Source organism: Nansenia antarctica (assembly GCF_963989245.1).
Source record: "Nansenia antarctica genome assembly, chromosome: 6".
Taxonomy (NCBI): Eukaryota; Metazoa; Chordata; class Actinopteri; order Argentiniformes; family Microstomatidae; genus Nansenia; species Nansenia antarctica.
The window spans coordinates 28,250,709-28,270,685 of NC_137676.1; the positions used below are offsets into that span (position 1 = coordinate 28,250,709).

General features: G+C 46.4%; 1 protein-coding gene across 1 annotated transcript in view; it reads left to right on the plus strand.

Annotated features, from left to right (window-relative positions):
• arhgef10lb (Rho guanine nucleotide exchange factor (GEF) 10-like b) overlaps window positions 1–19,977 on the plus strand; it is a gene marked incomplete at both ends in the record, with an annotated part of 122,953 nt that overhangs the window by 47,696 nt on the left and 55,280 nt on the right. Inside the window, 2 exons of the mRNA XM_080534328.1 lie at window positions 1,194–1,364; window positions 18,452–18,597. Coding sequence (XP_080390454.1) covers window positions 1,194–1,364; window positions 18,452–18,597 — 317 coding nt within the window. The remainder of the gene's footprint in view (window positions 1–1,193; window positions 1,365–18,451; window positions 18,598–19,977) is intronic.

Here is a 19,977-nt window from a genome sequence, read left to right on the forward strand (position 1 = left end):
TATGAACAGTTAAGGTAGCTATGTACAGTTAAGGTAGCTATGTATAGTTATGGTAGATATGTACAGTTAAGGTAGCTATGTACAGTTATGGTAGATATGTACAGTTTTGGTAGATATTGTAGAATCAGCTTGTCGGTAAAACGATGGAATGGATCAATCTATTGAGGATTGTGATCTTAAATGCGTTGTGTCATCTCAGGATAGATTAGGTGCGCAGCATACACGATTGACAAGAAAATAGAATGTTCAACACGGGTCGGAATCTCTGTACTTGATTTATTAAGACAGTCAGCGAATGGTTCATCAGCACAGTATCTCAGCATACAGCATTCAACGACCATTCCATGACATTCAACGACATTTAACGACATCATTATGACATACAGACAGGCTTAAATACTCTCTTGACCACCCTCTGTCTGTGCCCTGGCGCCTAACCCCCAAGGTCTTCAAGATAACAACCTCTCGAGTCTGCATATTGTGGCGTTATTGCTACCCCTGAAGAGCAGGCTGACCTGGAAGGAACAGAATGTGTGTCTGAGTGACCTGAGAATAGAGTGTGTGTGTGTGTGTGTGTGTGTGTGTGTGTGTGTGTGTGTGTGTGTGTATGTGTTATGTGTATGTCTGAGTGACATAAGCAAATATGTTTCTAGAAAACCCCATAAGATCTAACAATATGTACAGTTAAGGTAGCTATGTACAGTATGGTAGGTACAGATGTATAAATAGAGGCTATATCAAAAAGAGGTATGTGCAAAGGTAGAATCCAAAGAGGATTGAATCCAATATTGTTAATATTATGCTTTCCAGGGAGGGGGGGGGGGGGGGGCAAGGGGAGGGCCAATATCGACGATGTGCCCAGATGTTTCTGAATTCATATCAAAAACCTTTCACACCTTTCATGTGCGTACATAGTACTGTATACTTCATGCTATACCCATTGCATGTGTGTACCGTATACTTCATGTTCCTGTTGACGGCAGAGTGCTGTGCTTGTTTCAACCTTTCAAAAGACACTTGTGACATCCACAGAATAAATCTTGGCAGATTTACAGATTTCTCTCTCTCTCTCTCTTCCACCTCCTCCCTCCCTGTCTCTACCTCCCTCCCCCCTGCTTTCTCCCCAACTTTTTTTTCTGTCCTCCCTCCCGTCCCCACTATCTCTGTGTAAACCCTTCTTCTTGTTCCCTCAGGACATGTTGAAGAACACCCCCCCGGGTCACCAGGACCGCCTGCCCCTCCAGCTGGCCCTCACAGAGCTGGAGACCCTGGCCGACAAGCTCAACGAGCAGAAGCGCACCGCCGACCAGGTGGCCGAGATCCAGCAGCTGGCACGCAGCGTTGGGGACCGCACCCTCAGCAAGGTGACCACACATGCTCTGTCTGCCTGTCTGACTGTCCGTCTGTCTGTCTGACTGTCTGTCTGTTACCTCAGCAAGGTGACCACACACACTCTTCAGATCTGTCTGTCTGTCTGTTACCTCAGCAAGGTGACCACACACGTCTGTCTGTCTGTCTGTCTGTCTGACTGTCTGTCTGTTACCTCAGCAAGGTGACCACACACGTCTGTCTGTCTGTCTGTTACCTCAGCAAGGTGACCACACACGCTCTGTCTGTCTGTCTGTCTGTCTGTCTGTCTGACTGCCTGCCATGCATGCTTTTGGACATGCATCAATTGCTTTCATACACTTCTCTGCTGTTTTATAACATTATCATTTGCTTATGTCATAAGATGTCAGTCAAAATTAACTATACTTATGAATGCTAAATAGTCATTCCATATAAAACTAGGCCCTTGCACACCAATGCGTTTTTACGTCCGTAATTCTTTTTTAATATAACTCATGTTGTGTCAATCACGCTTGCACACCGAATCCGAAATATTCGTCCGTCATAAAATTCGTCAAAAGCCTTTTGAGTTGTTTTTGACCACCCCGCCATGGTGTGTAGAGGGACACATCATCAAATTAGAACTGCAGGACAGTTGGATTAATGTTTACGGAAGTACATGTCTCAAGTATTATCTCGGTGGTTAGTCGAGTGAAAGAAAAACAACATACAGATGATACATATACACAATATAATACCACAAAAGCGTACGGCTCTAAACAATAACATTCATTTGGGTAGCATCATACTCAAACTCAGGCAGAAGGGCAGGGTCCGGGCAGGGGCACACACTGTCACAGACTGCCAGTGCATCATATGGCGTTTTTCCACTACAGGGCCAACCCGGGTCGACCATGGTCGGCCCTGTTCTTTAGCCTTTCTCCACTGCCAACCGTACCCGTGCCATTTTTAGTACCCGTGCCATTTTTAGTTCTTGTTCGGGATGGGTAGCGAAAGGTACTTTTTTGCCAGGCTGCGTGTGACGTGTGACGCTGCACACCGTTGATTGGTCAATGGAAATCGTCATCCCATGTTCATAGATTTCTTCGCTAACCGCCATTTTTAAATACCACAAGAGATTTCGCTCTCGGAAATGTCACTTACTGTTTCTGTAATAACTTATTAATAAAGATTAGAAAAATTATGATAACCATCGTATTATCTTAGTTTATTGTCATTTCAATGCATCATAGAACTTTTATTTACAACAAGCATAACAAAAAAATCTCTATTATGGCGATGTCCTGTGCCTATGCTGTTCCTCAGTCCAGCACGCTTCATCATCCCCCTTCTAAAACCCCTTTCCATTCCATCCCTTATGTAATTTTATCAATGAACATTGTATTACTGTTATTTCAACATTTAAGCCTCTTTCACACATAGTTCCCTGTAACTTCAATGGAATCCCAAGCTGTGCCGTCCAGCCATTTTCGCCGTTCACTAATGAGTCAAATGCCGGTAGATTCGTGTCTTGCTCCCTTTAACACATGTCGGCGTTTCCCTGGTTGCGAGATCTAAACAAGCCTACTAGAACTGAAAGCGGCAGGTAACAGGCACGTAACATCCATATGCTGTATATATAAATAAATATATTTGACTACCAGCAAGACACCGGAGCACTCGTATCTATAACAAACGCGGAGATTGTATGAGCCCCGCGTCAGCCTTTCCGTAGAAATACATCACTCCGTTATATATCTAACATTACGGGCCGGTTTCACAGACAAGGCTTAAGCCTAGTCCTGGACTAAATCACACTTTCAATGTAAAATCTCCATTGAAGATGCTCTTTAGTCCAGGATTAGGCTTAAGCCTTGTCTGTGAAACTGGCCCTACATGTTTTAAGGCTGATCTGTGCATGATAGTGCTGCATTATGTTGATCTATTTATATCGATCTATTCTTGCCAATTCCGTATTACCAGTGGAAAGGGGGAAGGTTAAAACACTTTGAATGGAATAGATAGGACTTTCCGTTCAATGGAGGAAGCATGATACTCGCGAGTTCATCTCGCTTTTCCCCCGTTGATGTATTAAACAATCTAAGCAATCTAATCATAGCAGTTGTTATTATGTAATATTATTGATGCATGTGCCATTTTTGATGGAGAGCAGTGAGCGGATGACTGGATGTGAGCATGTATTTGACTAATGCCGATAGATTTGCGTCTTGCTCCGAAACCGGAGCTGTCGGCGCCGACAGGATTTTACAGTGTTCCTTCAAACTATCGTAATTCATGAACTATATGCCCAATCTAAAAAATTCAAACAGTTTCTGAAAGCAGAGAAGTTTAACTTTTTTAGGCTTATTACGGTAGTTCACCAACAAAAAAAGCACAGTGCTCAACGTGTCAGGAGAAATAAAAATAGAATCAGGGCTTTAACACATGTCGGCATTTCCCTGGTTGCGAGATCTAAACTAGTCTACTAGAACTGAAAGCGGCAAGTAACAGGCACTTAACGTTACATGTTGTAAGGCTGATCTGTGCACGATAGCTTATGGCATTTCCCCCCGCTGATCTGCATAGCGGGGGGAATCTTATGACACGTAACTCCTCCTACAGTCCCGGGTCGTTCCTGTATAGTGGAGAACGATTCCTATATGGAACTTTTCAAAAGCGTGCCGAGGCGAGCCGTGCCGAGCCGAACCGGTCTGGTCAATGGAAAAGCGCCATTACAGGTACATAATTCAGCATGGTTATAGCTGTTTCTTTTTCTATTCTACTATTCAATTCTACTTCTACTGTCTGCGTCTCCCTGGGTATTCCAGATGGCAAACAGTAAAGAAATGCCACAATATACCAGGACTTAAGAAACGAGATGTCCAACAAAGGATTTGACAAACCCTGACCTATTTTGCGCAACAAGTGAAAGACTCTGAAGCAGCGGAGACAGGGTTGCCAGATGGGCTGGTTTTGGGTGGATTTAGCAGTTTGTACACTGTGGTTAGGTTGGAAATTCTCAATCCCATCTGGCAACCTTGAGCGGAGAGTCTACAGATTGTAAGAATGTTGTTCTTAATTGTCTCGCCTGGTAAAATAAAGGTTACATTAAATAAATAAATAAAAGTATGAAATGAATGCTATAAAATAAAGGGAAAATAAATGCTATAAAATAAAGGTAAAATAAAGGTTACATTAAATAAATAAATAAAAGTATGAAGTTCCTGCTAAATATATATATATATATATATATATATATATATATATATATATATATATATATATATATATATATATATATATATATATATGTTACGGTACATGTGGGAATACGGTACATGTGGGAAAACTAGGGTTGGGGTTAGGTGCTAGGGTTAGGGTTAGGGTTAGACATGCCAGCATGTACCAAGTCGACGTAGCACCTAACCCCAGTGTTTCCTCTATATGCATTTATTGGTGGCGGGCCGCCACGAATGAATTTCCTCCGCCACTAATTGATTCAGTCCACTAAGTGCACGATTTCTCCCCCCCCCCCCCCAAAAAACGGACATTTTAGCTGATTAAAATATATCTGATCCTAGATCAGCGCTGAATGGATGTTGACTAAAAGTGCACCTAAATCCACGCCCATCTCTCTCTAACCGCTGATCCAAAATCTGATTAATGACATTAAACATTCAGTTGACGACGTGACACAAGGGCTACTCCTGATTGGTCTAAATGTGAACTGTGGTATTATTGTTATTGTGTACAGGCCACCGTAGTGACATCAGGTCAGGTGGGCAGGTTACGACGAGACAACAAGAGACCGGTATTGTAGAGCTTACAGAGCGAGTTAAAATAAAGACACTTACATTGAAATACAGAAGGACTCACGTGTATGTTTAATAGAATAACACGACATGGTGTCAGAAGTCCTGTAAGTGAGTGTTAAGAGTTAGATCGGCCGACAAGTGTCATTTGAGCTTGTGACGGTGAGAAGGGAGAAGAAAAGATGGATGCTAATGCTAACGCGGGAGCAGCTGCAGTCCAGAGAGCGGCGCCAGTTTCAAGTGCTACGTTCAGCATCCAGCCTCCGGATCAGCCTAGCATCTAAAAGATACAAAAAGCTGATCTAGCTAGCTAGGTGCACAAATAAGATATCACGTTAAATAACTTAGAAAACTTAAACGAAAACAGCGACAGATGGATGGATTTTTCAAGAAAAAAGATGTCCCAGACACTTCAAACATTGCTGAAGCTAGCAGTGGCTATGAGCGATCCGAAACTGCATGGCTGGCAGGAGCAAAGGAGCTAGTTGGTGGATCAGATCAGCTAACAACGTTTATGGCGGGGTACCACCACCACCAGCTACAACTACAGCGGGAGAGCCATCAGCATCGGCTAGCTGTGTTCGTGTATCAGCAGACATTAGCAAGTCAAAAAACGATTCTTATGTGCCGTCACTTTAGCAACGACACAGTATTGTCAAGGGGAAAAGAAGGGGAGTCGATTTTTTTATTGACAACGGAATTACATGCTGGAAAAACATGCAGCTAAAATTCAGGGAACATTTGGACAATAAGAGACACACAGGAGAAGTACGGGAAAACAGGGCTCATGTGGGTGTCATCAAAGGTAAGAGTTTGTTTTCTTTAACTCAGCTGATACTCAGCTGTTTACCGAATGCTCCATCTGACTGTGATTTTACTTGTGTAATGTGGTGGGTTGACATAATTCACGCACGGAACTATGGGTTGGGAGTATTGTTCCGTCCGCAGTTGAGTGCGTAGTACCCAAGTTGTTTAGTCTGTTCTATTTACTGCTTGAGTGTGTTGTTGACAATCGTTCATGTCCTTCATTAAACGTTTAGCTTTGTCATTTGATACGCCGCCTACGACTCCCGTCTCTCGGCACTACAGTAAACAGTATGAGTAACGTTAGCCGCTTTTGTGCTCTTATGTAGGCCTACTTCGTATTATATTATAGCTGATGATCTTTGTGTGTGTGTATGTGACTGTCAGTCACAAGTTTATATTCTGTATTTTTATTTTTATTTTTTTGCCATCCTCCCTCTAGTTTTGGTTGAAATTAGGTCGTTGTTTTGAGCGCGCGTGCACGGACAGGGCTATCCGCCACTAATGTAAAAAATCATGGAGGAAACACTGCTAACCCTAACCCTAGTTTTCCCACATTTTCATACATGTACTGTATTCCCACATGTACCGTATCATATATATACTGTATATGAAGATGTTATTATTATGTTTGTGTTGTGCTAATAAATGTAGATCCACACAGGTATACAAACTGAGCTCCGTTTACTGTCAAGTGCCATTCCATCTGACAACACACACACACCGTCGTAAAGCTCTAACGGACGTACAGAACGTGACGTTGTAAAGTGCAACAAAGTGCTGCAATGACAATGACACTGTCGTACATAACATTTCCCCCCCCCTTCCAAAACTCAAACAACTAAAGTAACAGTCAAACAGGAGTAGGGCCTGAAGGCCTATGTGTGAAATTTAGTGACATAGTCCTGGAGGTGTGCAGTGCGAGCCCGTTCCCGCTGTGGCCTATCGACCTCCCCCCTGGGCTGTGACCCTGCGAGGAAGCCAGGGTTAGGTGGAGGAGGGTGAGGAAGAGGAACAGCAGGTAGAGGCTGAGCGGGTGGAGGCCACATAGGCAGTGGCTGCGGCGGAGCCTGGGGCGGCCTAGCTGCCCTTAGCAGTACAGGACTCGAGACCTTTGAGACAGTTCTATCTGTCTCTGCTGCACCGGCTGCTGGCAGCAGTGTGGCCATGGCAGGCCCAGGAGGACCAGGCACCCTCCGCAGTCGGCTGGCGCGCCAGCGGGATCCGTCGCTCAGCAGGAACGTGGCTGGCCCCAGCTGACGTGTCACCTGAAGGGGCTGAGACCAGAAAGATGCCATCTTGTTATGTCGCTGGGGCCTACGGGCCCGAACCCAGTCGGACACCTTGATGGTGGTGGTCTTTACTCCACGTTTCTTGTCGAAGCGTCGCTTCATCTCCCCCTGATGTGTGGCCACTGCTGCTTGAGCAGCATCTCGGGTGCTGCCTGCTGCAGGTGTCACTGCATCCCGGGACCTGAGTCTGTTCAGTGGCAAGTCCATCTCACGGCCAAGCATGAGGGATGCTGGAGAGGTCTGCGTTGTTGCATGCTGACTAGCTCTGTAGTGCAACAGTGTTTGGTTGAGTGCGGCCTGGAATGTGCACCCCTGGAACAGATGTGCTCGGATCCCATTTTTAAGGCTTTGGTTGAAACGTTCCACCCCCCCGTTGGCCTGAGGGTGGAAGTATGCCGTGCGGATGTGCTTGATCCCCTTGGTGCGGAGGAAGTCCGAGAACTCTGCTGAGATTAACTGGGGCCCATTATCTGTGGTGATGGTGAGTGGCAGAACCCATCTAGCAAACAGGCCATCCAGGATGTCAATAATGGTCCGTGTTGTGACCGTTCCTGCTGGGACCACTTCAGGCCATTTGGAGTGGAGGTCGTATGCCACCACCAGAAAGCGTTGGTGGTGCGGGACCCCTCGGCCATGGATCTCTCCACAGATATCAAGCTGGAGATGCTCCCATGGGCGGGGCGGCCACGGGGTAGGCTGCAGGGGTGTTGAGGCTGGCAACCCACTTTTCCCGCTGAGCAGACATGGTGCACAGTCCTTGACCATTGTTTCGATGTCACGGTCGATGCCTGGCCACCACACCAGGTCGCGGCATCGTTGCTTGACCCTCACTATGCCCAAATGACCTTCGTGCGCCATGGACATGACACGCGCATGCAGGCCACTTGGGATCACAGTGCAGAGGCCCCTGGAGACACAGACGTCCCCCCAGCATGAGAGTTTGTGCCGTACTCTAGCGAACGGGGCCAGATCCTCTGGCACCCGTGATGGCCATCCGGTGCGTATGTAGGTGCGCAGGGTGGATAGCAAAGGGTCCTGTTCCGATTCCCGCTGCAGCTCCTCTAGTGACACTGCTGTCTGCAGGGGCCCATGCAACATCTGGATGAGCTCTGGCTCTGTGTCGTCATCCGGAGAGACAGTTGGGGTGGGGGCCTCGATAGACCGAGAGAGGAGGTCGGCCACTACGTTGTCCCTCCCCGGGGTGAACCTGAGCTGGTAGTCATACTGCCTGAGCCGCTCCCCCCACCTGTGCAAACGGAGAGGCCTGTGCCCACTGCCTGAGGCTGACAGCAGTGTGGTCAGGGCCTGGTGGTCTGTACGGAGGGTGAACCGCCGGCCGTATAGATAGAGGTGCCACCTCTCACATGCCCAGACACAGGCTAGAGCTTCGCGTTCGCCGACTGAATACCTCTGTTCGGTGGGGCTAAGAGCCCTGGAGGCAAAGGCAACTGGCCGCTCGACGCCGTCCTGAATCTGTGAGAGCACGGCACCCACCGCCCCGGCTGAGGCGTCACAGGTGACGAGGGTAGGGCTGGACGGGTCAAAGTGGGCCAGGATGGGGGTTGTGGTGAGCTGGATCTTCAGCGAGTGGAACGCCCTTGAGCATGCTGCAGTCCACTCCCATGGCTCCTCTTTCTTGAGCAGTTGGCGAAGGGGAGCTGTGGTCTGAGAGTAGTGGGGCAGGAACCGTAGGTAATAAGCTGTCATGCCCAGGAATGAGGCTACTTGGGAAGCAGAGGTGGGCTCCGGAATCCGGTGTATGGCATCGACATTGGACAGGAGAGGTGTGATGCCCTTTGCTGTGAGGCGAAACCCCACAAAGTCGATGGCGGTAGCGGCGAAGGAGCATTTCTCTGTGTTCAGGGTCAGATTATTGTCCAGGAGGGCTGCAAACACCCTGTGAAGCCGCTCGTTGTGTGTTGGCACATCTGGGGCATGGACCACTATGTCATCCAAGAACACCGCGACCCCAGGGATACCAGCAAGGATGGTGGTCATGACCTTCTGGAAGCAGCTGGGGGCGGAGCTAAGCCCGAAAGGCATTCGGGTGTACCGGAAGACCCCAGCGTGCGATACAAAGGTTGTCAAGTCTCTGCTGGCTGGGTGGAGGGGTACCTGGAGATAGCCCTGGCGCAGGTCGAGCTTTGTGAAAACCGTGGAGCCGTAGAAGTGGGTGGTCAGCTCCTCTGAGGTAGGCAAGGGATATTTATCTGGAATCACCGCCTTGTTGACAGACCGCAGGTCCACACAGACTCTCAACCCCCCTGACTTTTTCTTAGCGATGACCAGGTTTGAAATCCAGGGGGCGGCGTTGACCGGCTCGATGATGCCTGCCTGCAGCAGCATGTTGAGTTCCTTTGTGACATCATCCCTCAGAGCGAGAGGGATCCGGCGCAGGGGCTGCATGACTGGTGACACCTCTGTGTTCACCAGGGGTCTGTGTGTGAAGGCTGTGAGGCAACCCAGTCCATCGAACAGCGCTGGCCATTTCTGCTCCCAGGTGGAGGTGACATGTTGAATGGCTGACCCACTGTCGTCATGCAGTGTGAATCCCAGGCCCGTGAACAGGTCGAGGCCCAGCAGATTGGCACCCCGCTTAGCGATGTGGAATGGGAATGCAGACATGTGCTTAGATCCATAGTGCACTGGTACCTGAAGGATGCCCACAATCTCTATCTTAGAGCTATCATATCCGCACAGAGGAGTGGAGGGCTGCTGCAATGGCAGGTGGGCAAAGAATTTGTTGTAGGTGCTGAGATTGAGAAGAGACGCAGCCGCGCCTGTATCCAGTAACAAGGGAAGGCTGACCTCACCCAGCTGCACTGTGCATGTTTTAAAGCTCACATGGTTTGTCGACACAGTTCTAATTTCAGTATGGTCGCTGCGAGTTGAGCGGGGTCTGGACTGTGGGGGATGAGCCGCAGGAGCAGACCTGCACACTTTAGCAAAATGGTTGGGCTTCAAACAGTTCCTGCATGTCTGCCCTCGAGCTGGGCAGTTAGGAGCCCGTGCATTGTGTGAGCTAGCCCCACAGTTATTACAGCTATCAGAGCTACGTGTGTTCCCCTGTCTGCGAGCTTGCTGCACTGGGAACCACGCATCTGTGTCCTCTTGGCTGTCCTGGTAGGCAGGCTGAAGCTGTTGCGTGAGTGAGGCCGTGGGGGCGGAGTCGGAGCGTGAGCTGGCAGTCAGCATGCTAGTACACTGTAACGCTGATTCTACCTGCATGGCTTTAGCTAGAGCATCATCTAGTGTTAGCTCATCTGGCTCCAAAAGTAATTCCTCCCTGATTTTCTCACACAATGTCCCTTCAATAAGTTGATCCCGTACGATTTGATCGTGGATCACCCCGTAGTTGCATTTTCGCGGCAGATCCCTGAGATCGGTCACGTAGCTCAGAACAGACTCACCGGGGCGTTGAAGCCGTTTTCGTAGCTTGTACCGCCGGAGAAGCACCCGTTGTTTGCCGGCAAAGTGATTAGTGAGGAGAGCGACAGCTTCCTCGTAGGTCTCAGCGCAGCCGAGGGCTCGGGATATCCTCTGACCCTCCGTACCGAGACAGTGACGGAGCAGCGCCATTTTCCGCTTGTCGTAAATTTCTGTGAGGTCCATGGCGTCTAGGTAGACAGTAAAGTCATCCAGCCATCCTTCCCACGGAATCGGAGGCTCGCCGGGCAGAGACAAGAAAGGTGCCGGTGGTGGCAAAGTAAATTCAGCCATCTTCGTCGCCAATATTATGTTTGTGTTGTGCTAATAAATGTAGATCCACACAGGTATACAAACTGAGCTCCGTTTACTGTCAAGTGCCATTCCATCTGACAACACACACACACCGTCGTAAAGCTCTAACGGACGTACATAACGTGACGTCGTAAAGTGCAACAAAGTGCTGCAATGACAATGACACTGTCGTACATAACAGTTATAGCTAGCTACATTATTTTGATGATAAATCGTAGCTAGCTAGTCACATTGGACAGACTACCAAAACAGCTAAATAAACAGCAAATGCTACATAAAACTGATATTAACTATAAAAGCATTTCCATATGACTGCAATGCAGTGTTTTGAATGCTGTATGTTCTACCAGAAGTTCCTGCTCTATATAAACTCCTCAAAAAAAGTTTGGAAACGTTATTTCGGCGATTATTCCTCCCCTTTAATAATACCAATTGGTATTGTATTTTATATCGTTGGAAAGCCTGATTAGTCACCTTTACAACGAGGTACAACTTGTAAGGATCATGCATTCGTGGAATGAGCAACACAGCTAAATGTGTGGGTAGCGGCCCAAAAATATTAGCCAAAATCCCCTATATTCTTCTGCTGGTATTCACTCTCGTTTTGAGCTTCAAGTGCTGGCAGGTGTATGTCAGTCACAGGTGTGTGACTGGCACCTGAATGGCACCTAATTGACAGGAATGATATTCTGGGGCCAGTGGCGATCCCATATCTCCAGAATCTGGGTTCCGAAATTTCGCAACGTCAATATAATAAATAAACGCATCGGACTCTAATAAAACGCATCGGAGGTCAGTGTGCAAGGTCTCTGTGCGTAACGTTTTTTTCGGATGACGGATTAAAAAATACGCATGCGAAAAAAACGCATTTGGTGTGCAAAGACTAGTCCTCATTTCATTGCTTGAGTCATTACATACAAAAATGTTGAACTAGTTGTCAAAATCTGTCAAGCTAATTTTATACATTTCTTTATAATTGTTTCCTGAAAATGTCTCCCAAATTGAACAATTTCTCTCGGGTGAACCTCAGCTTTCACTGATAAGCAGGAGTGTGTGAAGCATTAATTGTAACCAATGATAAGCCACTTCTCCACAGTCACTCAGAACTGAATCCCATGAACCCTCAGTTGGCAAGCATAGAACCGAGCAGGACATAGTGTGTACCATTTCGACAATACTGTGACACAGAAATGGAAGGTCAGCATCGTGGAAGAGGGGTGAGGATGCGGGGAGGAAGGGGAAGGGGACAAAACAGGGGAAGAGGAAGAAGAGGCCAAGTACATAGGCAGATTCCTGATGAAATTAGGGCTACAATTGTGGACCATGTTGTCAATCACGGCCTCACAATGGCTGAGGCTGGTCGAAGGGTGCAGCCAAATGTTGGGAGAAGCACTGTAAATTCAATTATTCAAACATTTTGTCAGGAGAACAGGTGTGTATATTGGACAGTAATTCAGCACTAAACAATCTGCACTGCACTACTGTCATTGTGTCATACATGAAGCTTACAGTGGGACAATAACTTTTTACATTTTACATTTCAAGAAAAACCGGTCTCACTGTTCACAAACAGACGCACCATGCCCACATCCTCCTTTACAAAGACGCCCTCTCCTCAGCCAAATCCCAATATCTTACAGACAAAATCACTGCTGGTGCTGGGAACACCAGGGCCCTGTTCTCAGTGGTCAACAACTCACTCCGCCCCCCCGACTCCCTTCCCCCACACTTCTACTCCACTGACCACTGTAACTCCCTGATGTCATTTTTCAACTCAAAAATAGCCAACATCCACCAGCAACTGACCCCTCTTATGTCCAGTTGTCCATCTCCCCTATCTCCCCATCCCCCCTCTCTGTACCTCTCTCCTGCTTCCATCTCCCCTCTGCTGCCGATTTATCTAAACTCATCCGGAAATCCAAGCCATCCACCTGCCAACTTGACCCCCTGCCCTCCTCCCTGGTCATAGCCTCCCTCCCCTTTCTCCTGCCCCTGATAACTACAATCATCCATTCCTCCCTCACCTCTGGTTCTGTCCCATCATCTCTCAAATCCGCAGCCGTAACACCAATTCTGAAGAAACCTGGTTCAGACCCCAACATCTTCAATAACCTCCGTCCCATCTCCAACCTGCCATTTCTTTAAAAAATCTTGGAAAAAGTGGTGGCTTTACAGATTCATACTCATCTCTCTAACAATAACATCTATGAACAGTTCCAGTCTGGCTTCCGCCCCCTTCATAGCACAGAAACAGCCCTCCTCAAAATCACAAATGACCTCCTGATGGCAGCTGACTCCGGACTCTTATCCATCCTCATCCTACTCGATCTGAGAGCCGCTTTCGATACTATATCGCACTCCACCCTCCTTAACCGTTTAGCCTCCATTGGTATATCTGACACCCCTCTACACTGGTTCCATTCCTATCTCTCTGGCCGCACTCAGTTTATACAGTTAAAATCATTCACATCCCATCCGTCCCCCCTCTCCTCTGGTGTTCCCCAGGGCTCTGTCCTTGGCCCTATCCTCTTCATCATCTACCTCCTCCCACTTGGTCTGATTTTCCGTAAATACAACATCCATTTCCACTGTTATGCGGACGACACCCAGCTCTACATTTCCTCCAAACCCACTTCCACCCTCCCTCCCTCCTCCCTCTGTGCCTGTCTACATGAACTTAAATCCTGGTTCACTTCAAATCTCCTCAAACTAAACAGTAATAAAACAGAGGTAATTCTCATTGGCTCCAAATCCACACTTACCAAGCACCCCAGTTTCACCCTCAACATAGACAACTCCTTGGTTTCCCCCTCCCCCCAGGTTAAGAGTCTGGGTGTCGTCCTCGACAGCACCCTTTCATTCCACTCCCACGTCAACAACACCATCCGGTCTGCTTACTTCCATCTTCGTAATATCAACCGCCTCCGCCCTTCACTCACTCCCAACAGCGCCGCAATCCTGGTCCACTCCCTCGTCACTTCCCGCCTAGATTACTGTAACTCCCTTCTCTTTGGTCTCCCCCACAAACTGCTCCACAAGATCCAACTGGTCCAGAACGCTGCTGCCCGTATTGTCACCAGAACCCCTGTCATCAGTCACATCACCCCCTTTCTACACCAACTCCACTGGCTCCCCATCAAACACCGCATCGATTACAAAATCCTTCTCCATACTTTCAAGGCCATCCATAACCTCGCCCCTCCATACCTGTCCGACCTCCTCCACATCAACATTCCCACCCGGTCCCTCAGGTCTGCCTCCTCCATCAACCTGACCGTCCTCCCAGCCCGTCTGTCCACCATGGGGTTTAGAGCCTTCAGCCGCTCCGCCCCTCGCCTCTGGAACTCCCTCCCCCCCGACATCAGGAACATTGATTCAATCACCTCATTCAAAACCCACCTCAAAACCCACCTGTTTACGCAGGCATATCTGTGTTAATTTACTGTTCCCGTGCTGCTCTGCTGCTGGCTATGTTTTATACTGTATATTTCTATGTATTTTGTGTTTTGAATTTTGTGGCTGTTTTTAGATTTGTTGTTGTACGGCGACCTTGAGTGCCATGAAAGGCGCCTTATAAAATAAATGTATTATTATTATTATTATTATTATTATTATTATTTAGACTTACAGCTTTACTGCTGCACAGATTTACGGTATTGTAGTGTAAAGTAGTGTTACAGTAAAGATTTGCCATATTTACAGTATGGTACTGTACTGCAGCATTTAACAAGTGGGAAGCACTGTTATTGTACACCACAGTAATGAATGAATGAATGAATGAATGAATGAATGGTCTTTATTGTCATTAATACAGTACAGGTACCATACAATGAAATTTAGGAGGGGGGGCTCCCCTGGTGCTTGGAAAAAAGACTAAAAACAAGAGAGCCAAGGGTAAAATAAAAAAGAGAAAAGAGCTGGTTGACATAAATAAAGGCTATGTACACTATCTACTATACTATACTACTATACTATACAATAAAACACTGTGCTGTACACTATGCTATGCTATAAATATCCTAACTTTTCCTATATCTGAACATTATGTACACATGGGTTGTCATATTGCACATAATATTTGTTGCACATTCATTAAAGTGAGCAGGTTTAGAATGTTCACAGTTGTATTACAATATTGCACTTATGTTTACAATCTAGTAGCTGCCATCAAATTGTTTAGATTATCCAGGGCCTAGAACCTAGGTCTTTGCTGTGTTCAGGGCCTGAATGGCCCTAGGGTAGAAGCTGAGCTTCAGTCTGTTTGTCCGTGCGAACATGGTCCTGAACCGCCTGCCTGAGCGCAGCCGAACAAAGTGTTCGTTCCCAGGGTGGGATGGGTCCCTAGAGATCTTGGAGGCCTTCCTGAGGCAGCGTGTGTTGTACAGCTCTTCCAAAGAGGAGAGGGGGGCGCCGATGATCTTCTGGGCCGATCTCACGACTCTCTGTAGCGCTTTCCTCTCTGCGGATGTGCAGCTGGAGAACCACACGCAAATGCAGTAGGTGAGGATGCTCTCCACTGTGCAGCGGTAGAAGGTCACAAGCAGCTCCTGTCTGAGGTGGTATTTCCTGAGGACTCTCAGGAAGTAGAGCCGCTGTTGTGCCTTCTTGATGATGGCTGCTGTGTTGGTCCTCCAGGACAGGTCCTCCTGTATGTGCACCCCCAGGAATCGGAGAGTTGAGACTCTCTCCACGCTCCCTCCATCGATGAGCAGGGGCTGGAACTCAGATATTTTCCTCCTGAAGTCCACGATGATTTCCTGGGTCTTTAACTGGTTCAGCAGCAGGTTGTTAACCTTGCACAGCTTGCCCAGCTGCTCCACCTCATCCCTGTACGCCGTCTCGTCCCCCCCCCCGAGATGCAGCCCACCACGGTGGTGTCGTCTGCAAACTTTATGATGGAGTTGCTGAGGTGGACGGGGGAGAAGTCGTGGGTGTAGAGGTTGTAGAGGATGTCGCTCAGCACGCAGCCCTGGGGGGACCCAGTGCTGAGTCTGAGGGCTGTGGAGGTGTGGGAGCCCACCCGCACCCTCTGGGGGCGGTCAGACAGGAAGTCCTTGATCCATGCGCAGATGGAGTGTGATAGACCCAGGTCTAGTAGTTTGGTCACTAGCCTGTCTGGAAGGATAGTGTTAAAAGCAGAGCTGAAGTCCACAAAGAGCAAGATGGCTGAATATGGGTTAAAGCAGTATATCTCATGTTTACTGTACATTACTGTAATTTTACTCTGCACCACATAGGATTGCTTGACAACCTCGCAGAGGTGGAAGAGGGCCCCTTTTTACTCCGCAACAAGAGGAAGCCATTAATTTGTGCAATGGTGATTGCAAACAATGCCATAAGGTTGAGAGAGATACAAAGCGCTGTTATAGAGGATGACAATATCTTTGCGAATATTGAATCCGTTTCAATCGCTACAATTGACAGAGTGCTCAAGAGAAATGAAATGCGCATGAAACAATTGTACAATGTGCCATTTGAACGGAACAGCGACAGAGTGAAGGAGCTCCGTCACCAGTATGTACAGGTAAAACATTTATGTGTTCTATGCATACTCTAATGTTCAGTGCTGTAAACTGGTTACTTTGTGTAGTGCCATGCACTTACACTTACATGACAGTTCATACTGTACAATATGTTGTCCAAAATGCATTATGTTACACAGGAAAGGTTTTTATAGTTTTTCTCTCTCTCTCTATTCTGGGATAGATAGCTGGAGCTGGAGGCCAGGGAACTGCTGCACACATTCATATACGTTGATGAGGCGGCTTTCAATCTGGCAAAAGGTAGAAGGCGTGGAAGAAATCGCATTGGACAGAGAGCAACCATTGATGTCCCAGGCCAACGAGGAGGAAATATTACAATGTGTGCAGCCATCTCAGAAAACGGCGTCCTCACCCATATACCCAGTCTTGGTCCATACAACACACAACATCTGCTGACTTTTTTAGACACTCTTTACAGGGACATAATCCCTGAGAATGAGAGGGGTCTAAATGGAGACCATCTGAACAAGTATGTTGTTGTATGGGATGATGTGCGTTTTCACCACTCAGATCTGGTCAGACAGTGGTTTGCAGCACATGAAAGGATGCTGGTGGAATATCTCCCTCCCTACTCCCCATTCCTGAATCCAATAGAGGAGTTTTTCTCTGCCTGGAGGTGGAAGGTATATGACCGGCATCCACATACCCACATGGCCTTGCTAGCGGCCATGGATGCAGCATGTGATGGCATCACAGCACAGTCCTGCAGAGGGTGGATTCGCCACTCAAGGAGATACTTTCCTCGCTGCATTGCCAGGGATGTTATTCGCTGTGATGTCAATGAAAATATGTGGCCAGACAGACAGGAACGTCTGGATGTGAATGAATGATTTACAGTACTGTGTATGTTGTATGTTCCAATTCAGTTCCAATATGTACTGCAATATTGTTTACAGTTGTGCACAGATCTACCCAAAAGGTGTTTCTTATGTTTGCTGTAAATAAGTTTTTCTGTGAACAAATTAGAATTGCAAAGAGCATATGCAGTAAAAATGTGAAACATACGTATTCAGTGTCTTGTACTCATTTACTCACTAAATACAGTAATGGCAAAATGACAAATGACTGTGCAAGTACTGTTGAGCATTTTCAGGTAGTGTCACCAAGATCTGCCTTTTTTGCATTGGAAAACACTTACAGAGTGAACTGTCATAATGAAAACATCTTGTTCATAAACAATGGTGTCAGGACTTTTCATTTTGATGACACTGACACTTTCATTGACATGAATACTTTTGCTTTTGAGGAATGAATTATCAATTTTGAGCAAGTGACACGCTTTTGCAGGTTATCAACTAGGTTTTGCAGTTTGTACAAATTGTTTTGAGAAATGTACTAATTACTATTGTGCAAATGTTAATAGTGATGTGAGAAATGCACCAAAGTGACTGAGAAGAACTGTAATATAATCTCTTCTTTCAGTCTTTTGTTGCCATGACCACCAAATACTACAGCTTTATAGCATGATACCTTTTAATATTTTGTTAGTAATATATTGTACCAATCATCACTGAGTTTTAATACCATTTAACACCACTCTGCACACCAGAGTTCAATCATTACCAAAATACCTACTATACTATACAAATGACTTGTGTAATTGTATGTGTTATCATAGAAGGAATTGTTAGTGCCTCTTCTGTGTCTGACCTGATCGTCAGGAAGAACTAGTGATGGCCCTCTCTCTGTCCTATCTGACCTGCTGTCTCTCTCTCCTCTATTCCTCCCTCTCTCTCTCTCTCTTTATCCCTCTCTCTTTCTCTCTCTCTATCCCTCTCTCCCTCTCTTAATCCCTCTCTCTCTCTCTCCCTCTCTCTCTCTCTCTATCCTTCTCTCTCCCTCCCTCCCTCTCTCTCTCTCCCTCTCTCTTCTCTCTCTCTTTCTCTATCCCTCTCTTGCACTCTTTCTTTCTTTCTCTCTCTCTTTCCAGCTCTTGAACTCTGACCAGAGGCAGCTGATCCTGACAGAGGTGCTGGTTGAGACGGTGTATGGGGAGAAAGGACAGGTCCTCAAGTCAAAGGAGCGCAAAGTCTTCCTCTTGAACGACACCCTCATTTGTGCAAACATCAATGCCAAGTGAGTCAGTAGAACCTGTATGCATATGCATGTGGACCTCAGTTTGTTTAAAGCTACAGTGTATTCATGTAAGACCAATGCTATTGTTCCTATCCTGTGAATCACTGCTACTACTTTAGATTTTTTGAGAGTGGCATTGATACCGTCATCAATGAGCAAAGGTAAAGTTTTCCTCAAATTGGGTGTTTCTGCTCGCCAAATTGGCATTTTGATCAAAGAGACAAAGAAAAGATAGAGTTCATTCAGATGTTTCACCTGGCTTGATTCAGCCACACCAACCTGACCCTCAACTGTCATGTGACACGGTCTGGTGGAAGGGGCTGCATGGCGGCAATCCTCAAGTCACAAATCAGCAAAAGAAAAAGTCTTCCCATTCGGTATAACAAACAACAGTTTTAGGGTCACTGATGTGCTTACCATGCAGTTAGATGTTGGTAGCGATGTTCATTTTTAGCGCTGGCTCTTACTGTAGAAACAGTTTTGCTTGTGTTTTGATTCAGAGCGCATTTCTCCGCTATTTGGTTTATGGTGGACCAACATTCAAAGAACCATATCTTCTATTTTCACAATGTATGACAAACCATTTGAAAGCTTACAATCTGCACTTTCATAATCTGGAGAAAACACTGAAACTGGAAAATTGACCATTAGACTTGAGGACTTTTTAACCAGAACGTGTCACATATTTCTAGAGAAACTGATCACCTCGCCCTTCATGTGGGATTGTTAAAATGCATGAATAGTGATGCGACCCCAGAATCAGGAGGGGGTCCATCGCTTGGCAAGGAATCATAAGAACCATAATTACATGAAACATTCCTGAACTTCCTTTCCTGTTCATTCAAAAAGCCCTGACACATTTAAGAATAATGTTGATGATCCCAATCGCATTCAGGAAGCCATTTCCTACATCCAAGGCCTTGTTCCGTGTCTAAATTAGACACAATTAGAAACAAATCTGAAAACATGATTGTATAACAAGTATCAAATACACTTTATTCTGTAATTCAAATAAATAAATAAATTATATAATAATAATAATAATAATAATAATAGGCGCCTTTTAAAGCGCTCAAGGACACCTTACAGAGCATAATTAAAAACAAGCAACAGATCAAGTACAAGCAGTGATTCAAACAAACAAAACAAAACAAGACAAAACAAAAGACAGTTAACAATACGGCAGTTTAAAAAGGTGGGTTTTCAGGCAGGATTTGAAGGTGGAGAGAGAGTCAATGTTGCGGATATATATACGTATACATTCTTTTTCAACAAATGAATACATATGAAAATGATCTATAATGAAGAACATTTTAATTTAAACATATTCAGCCAAATGACAGGTGGGGCTGGGAAAAGGTGACCACTCAAATTCATAGA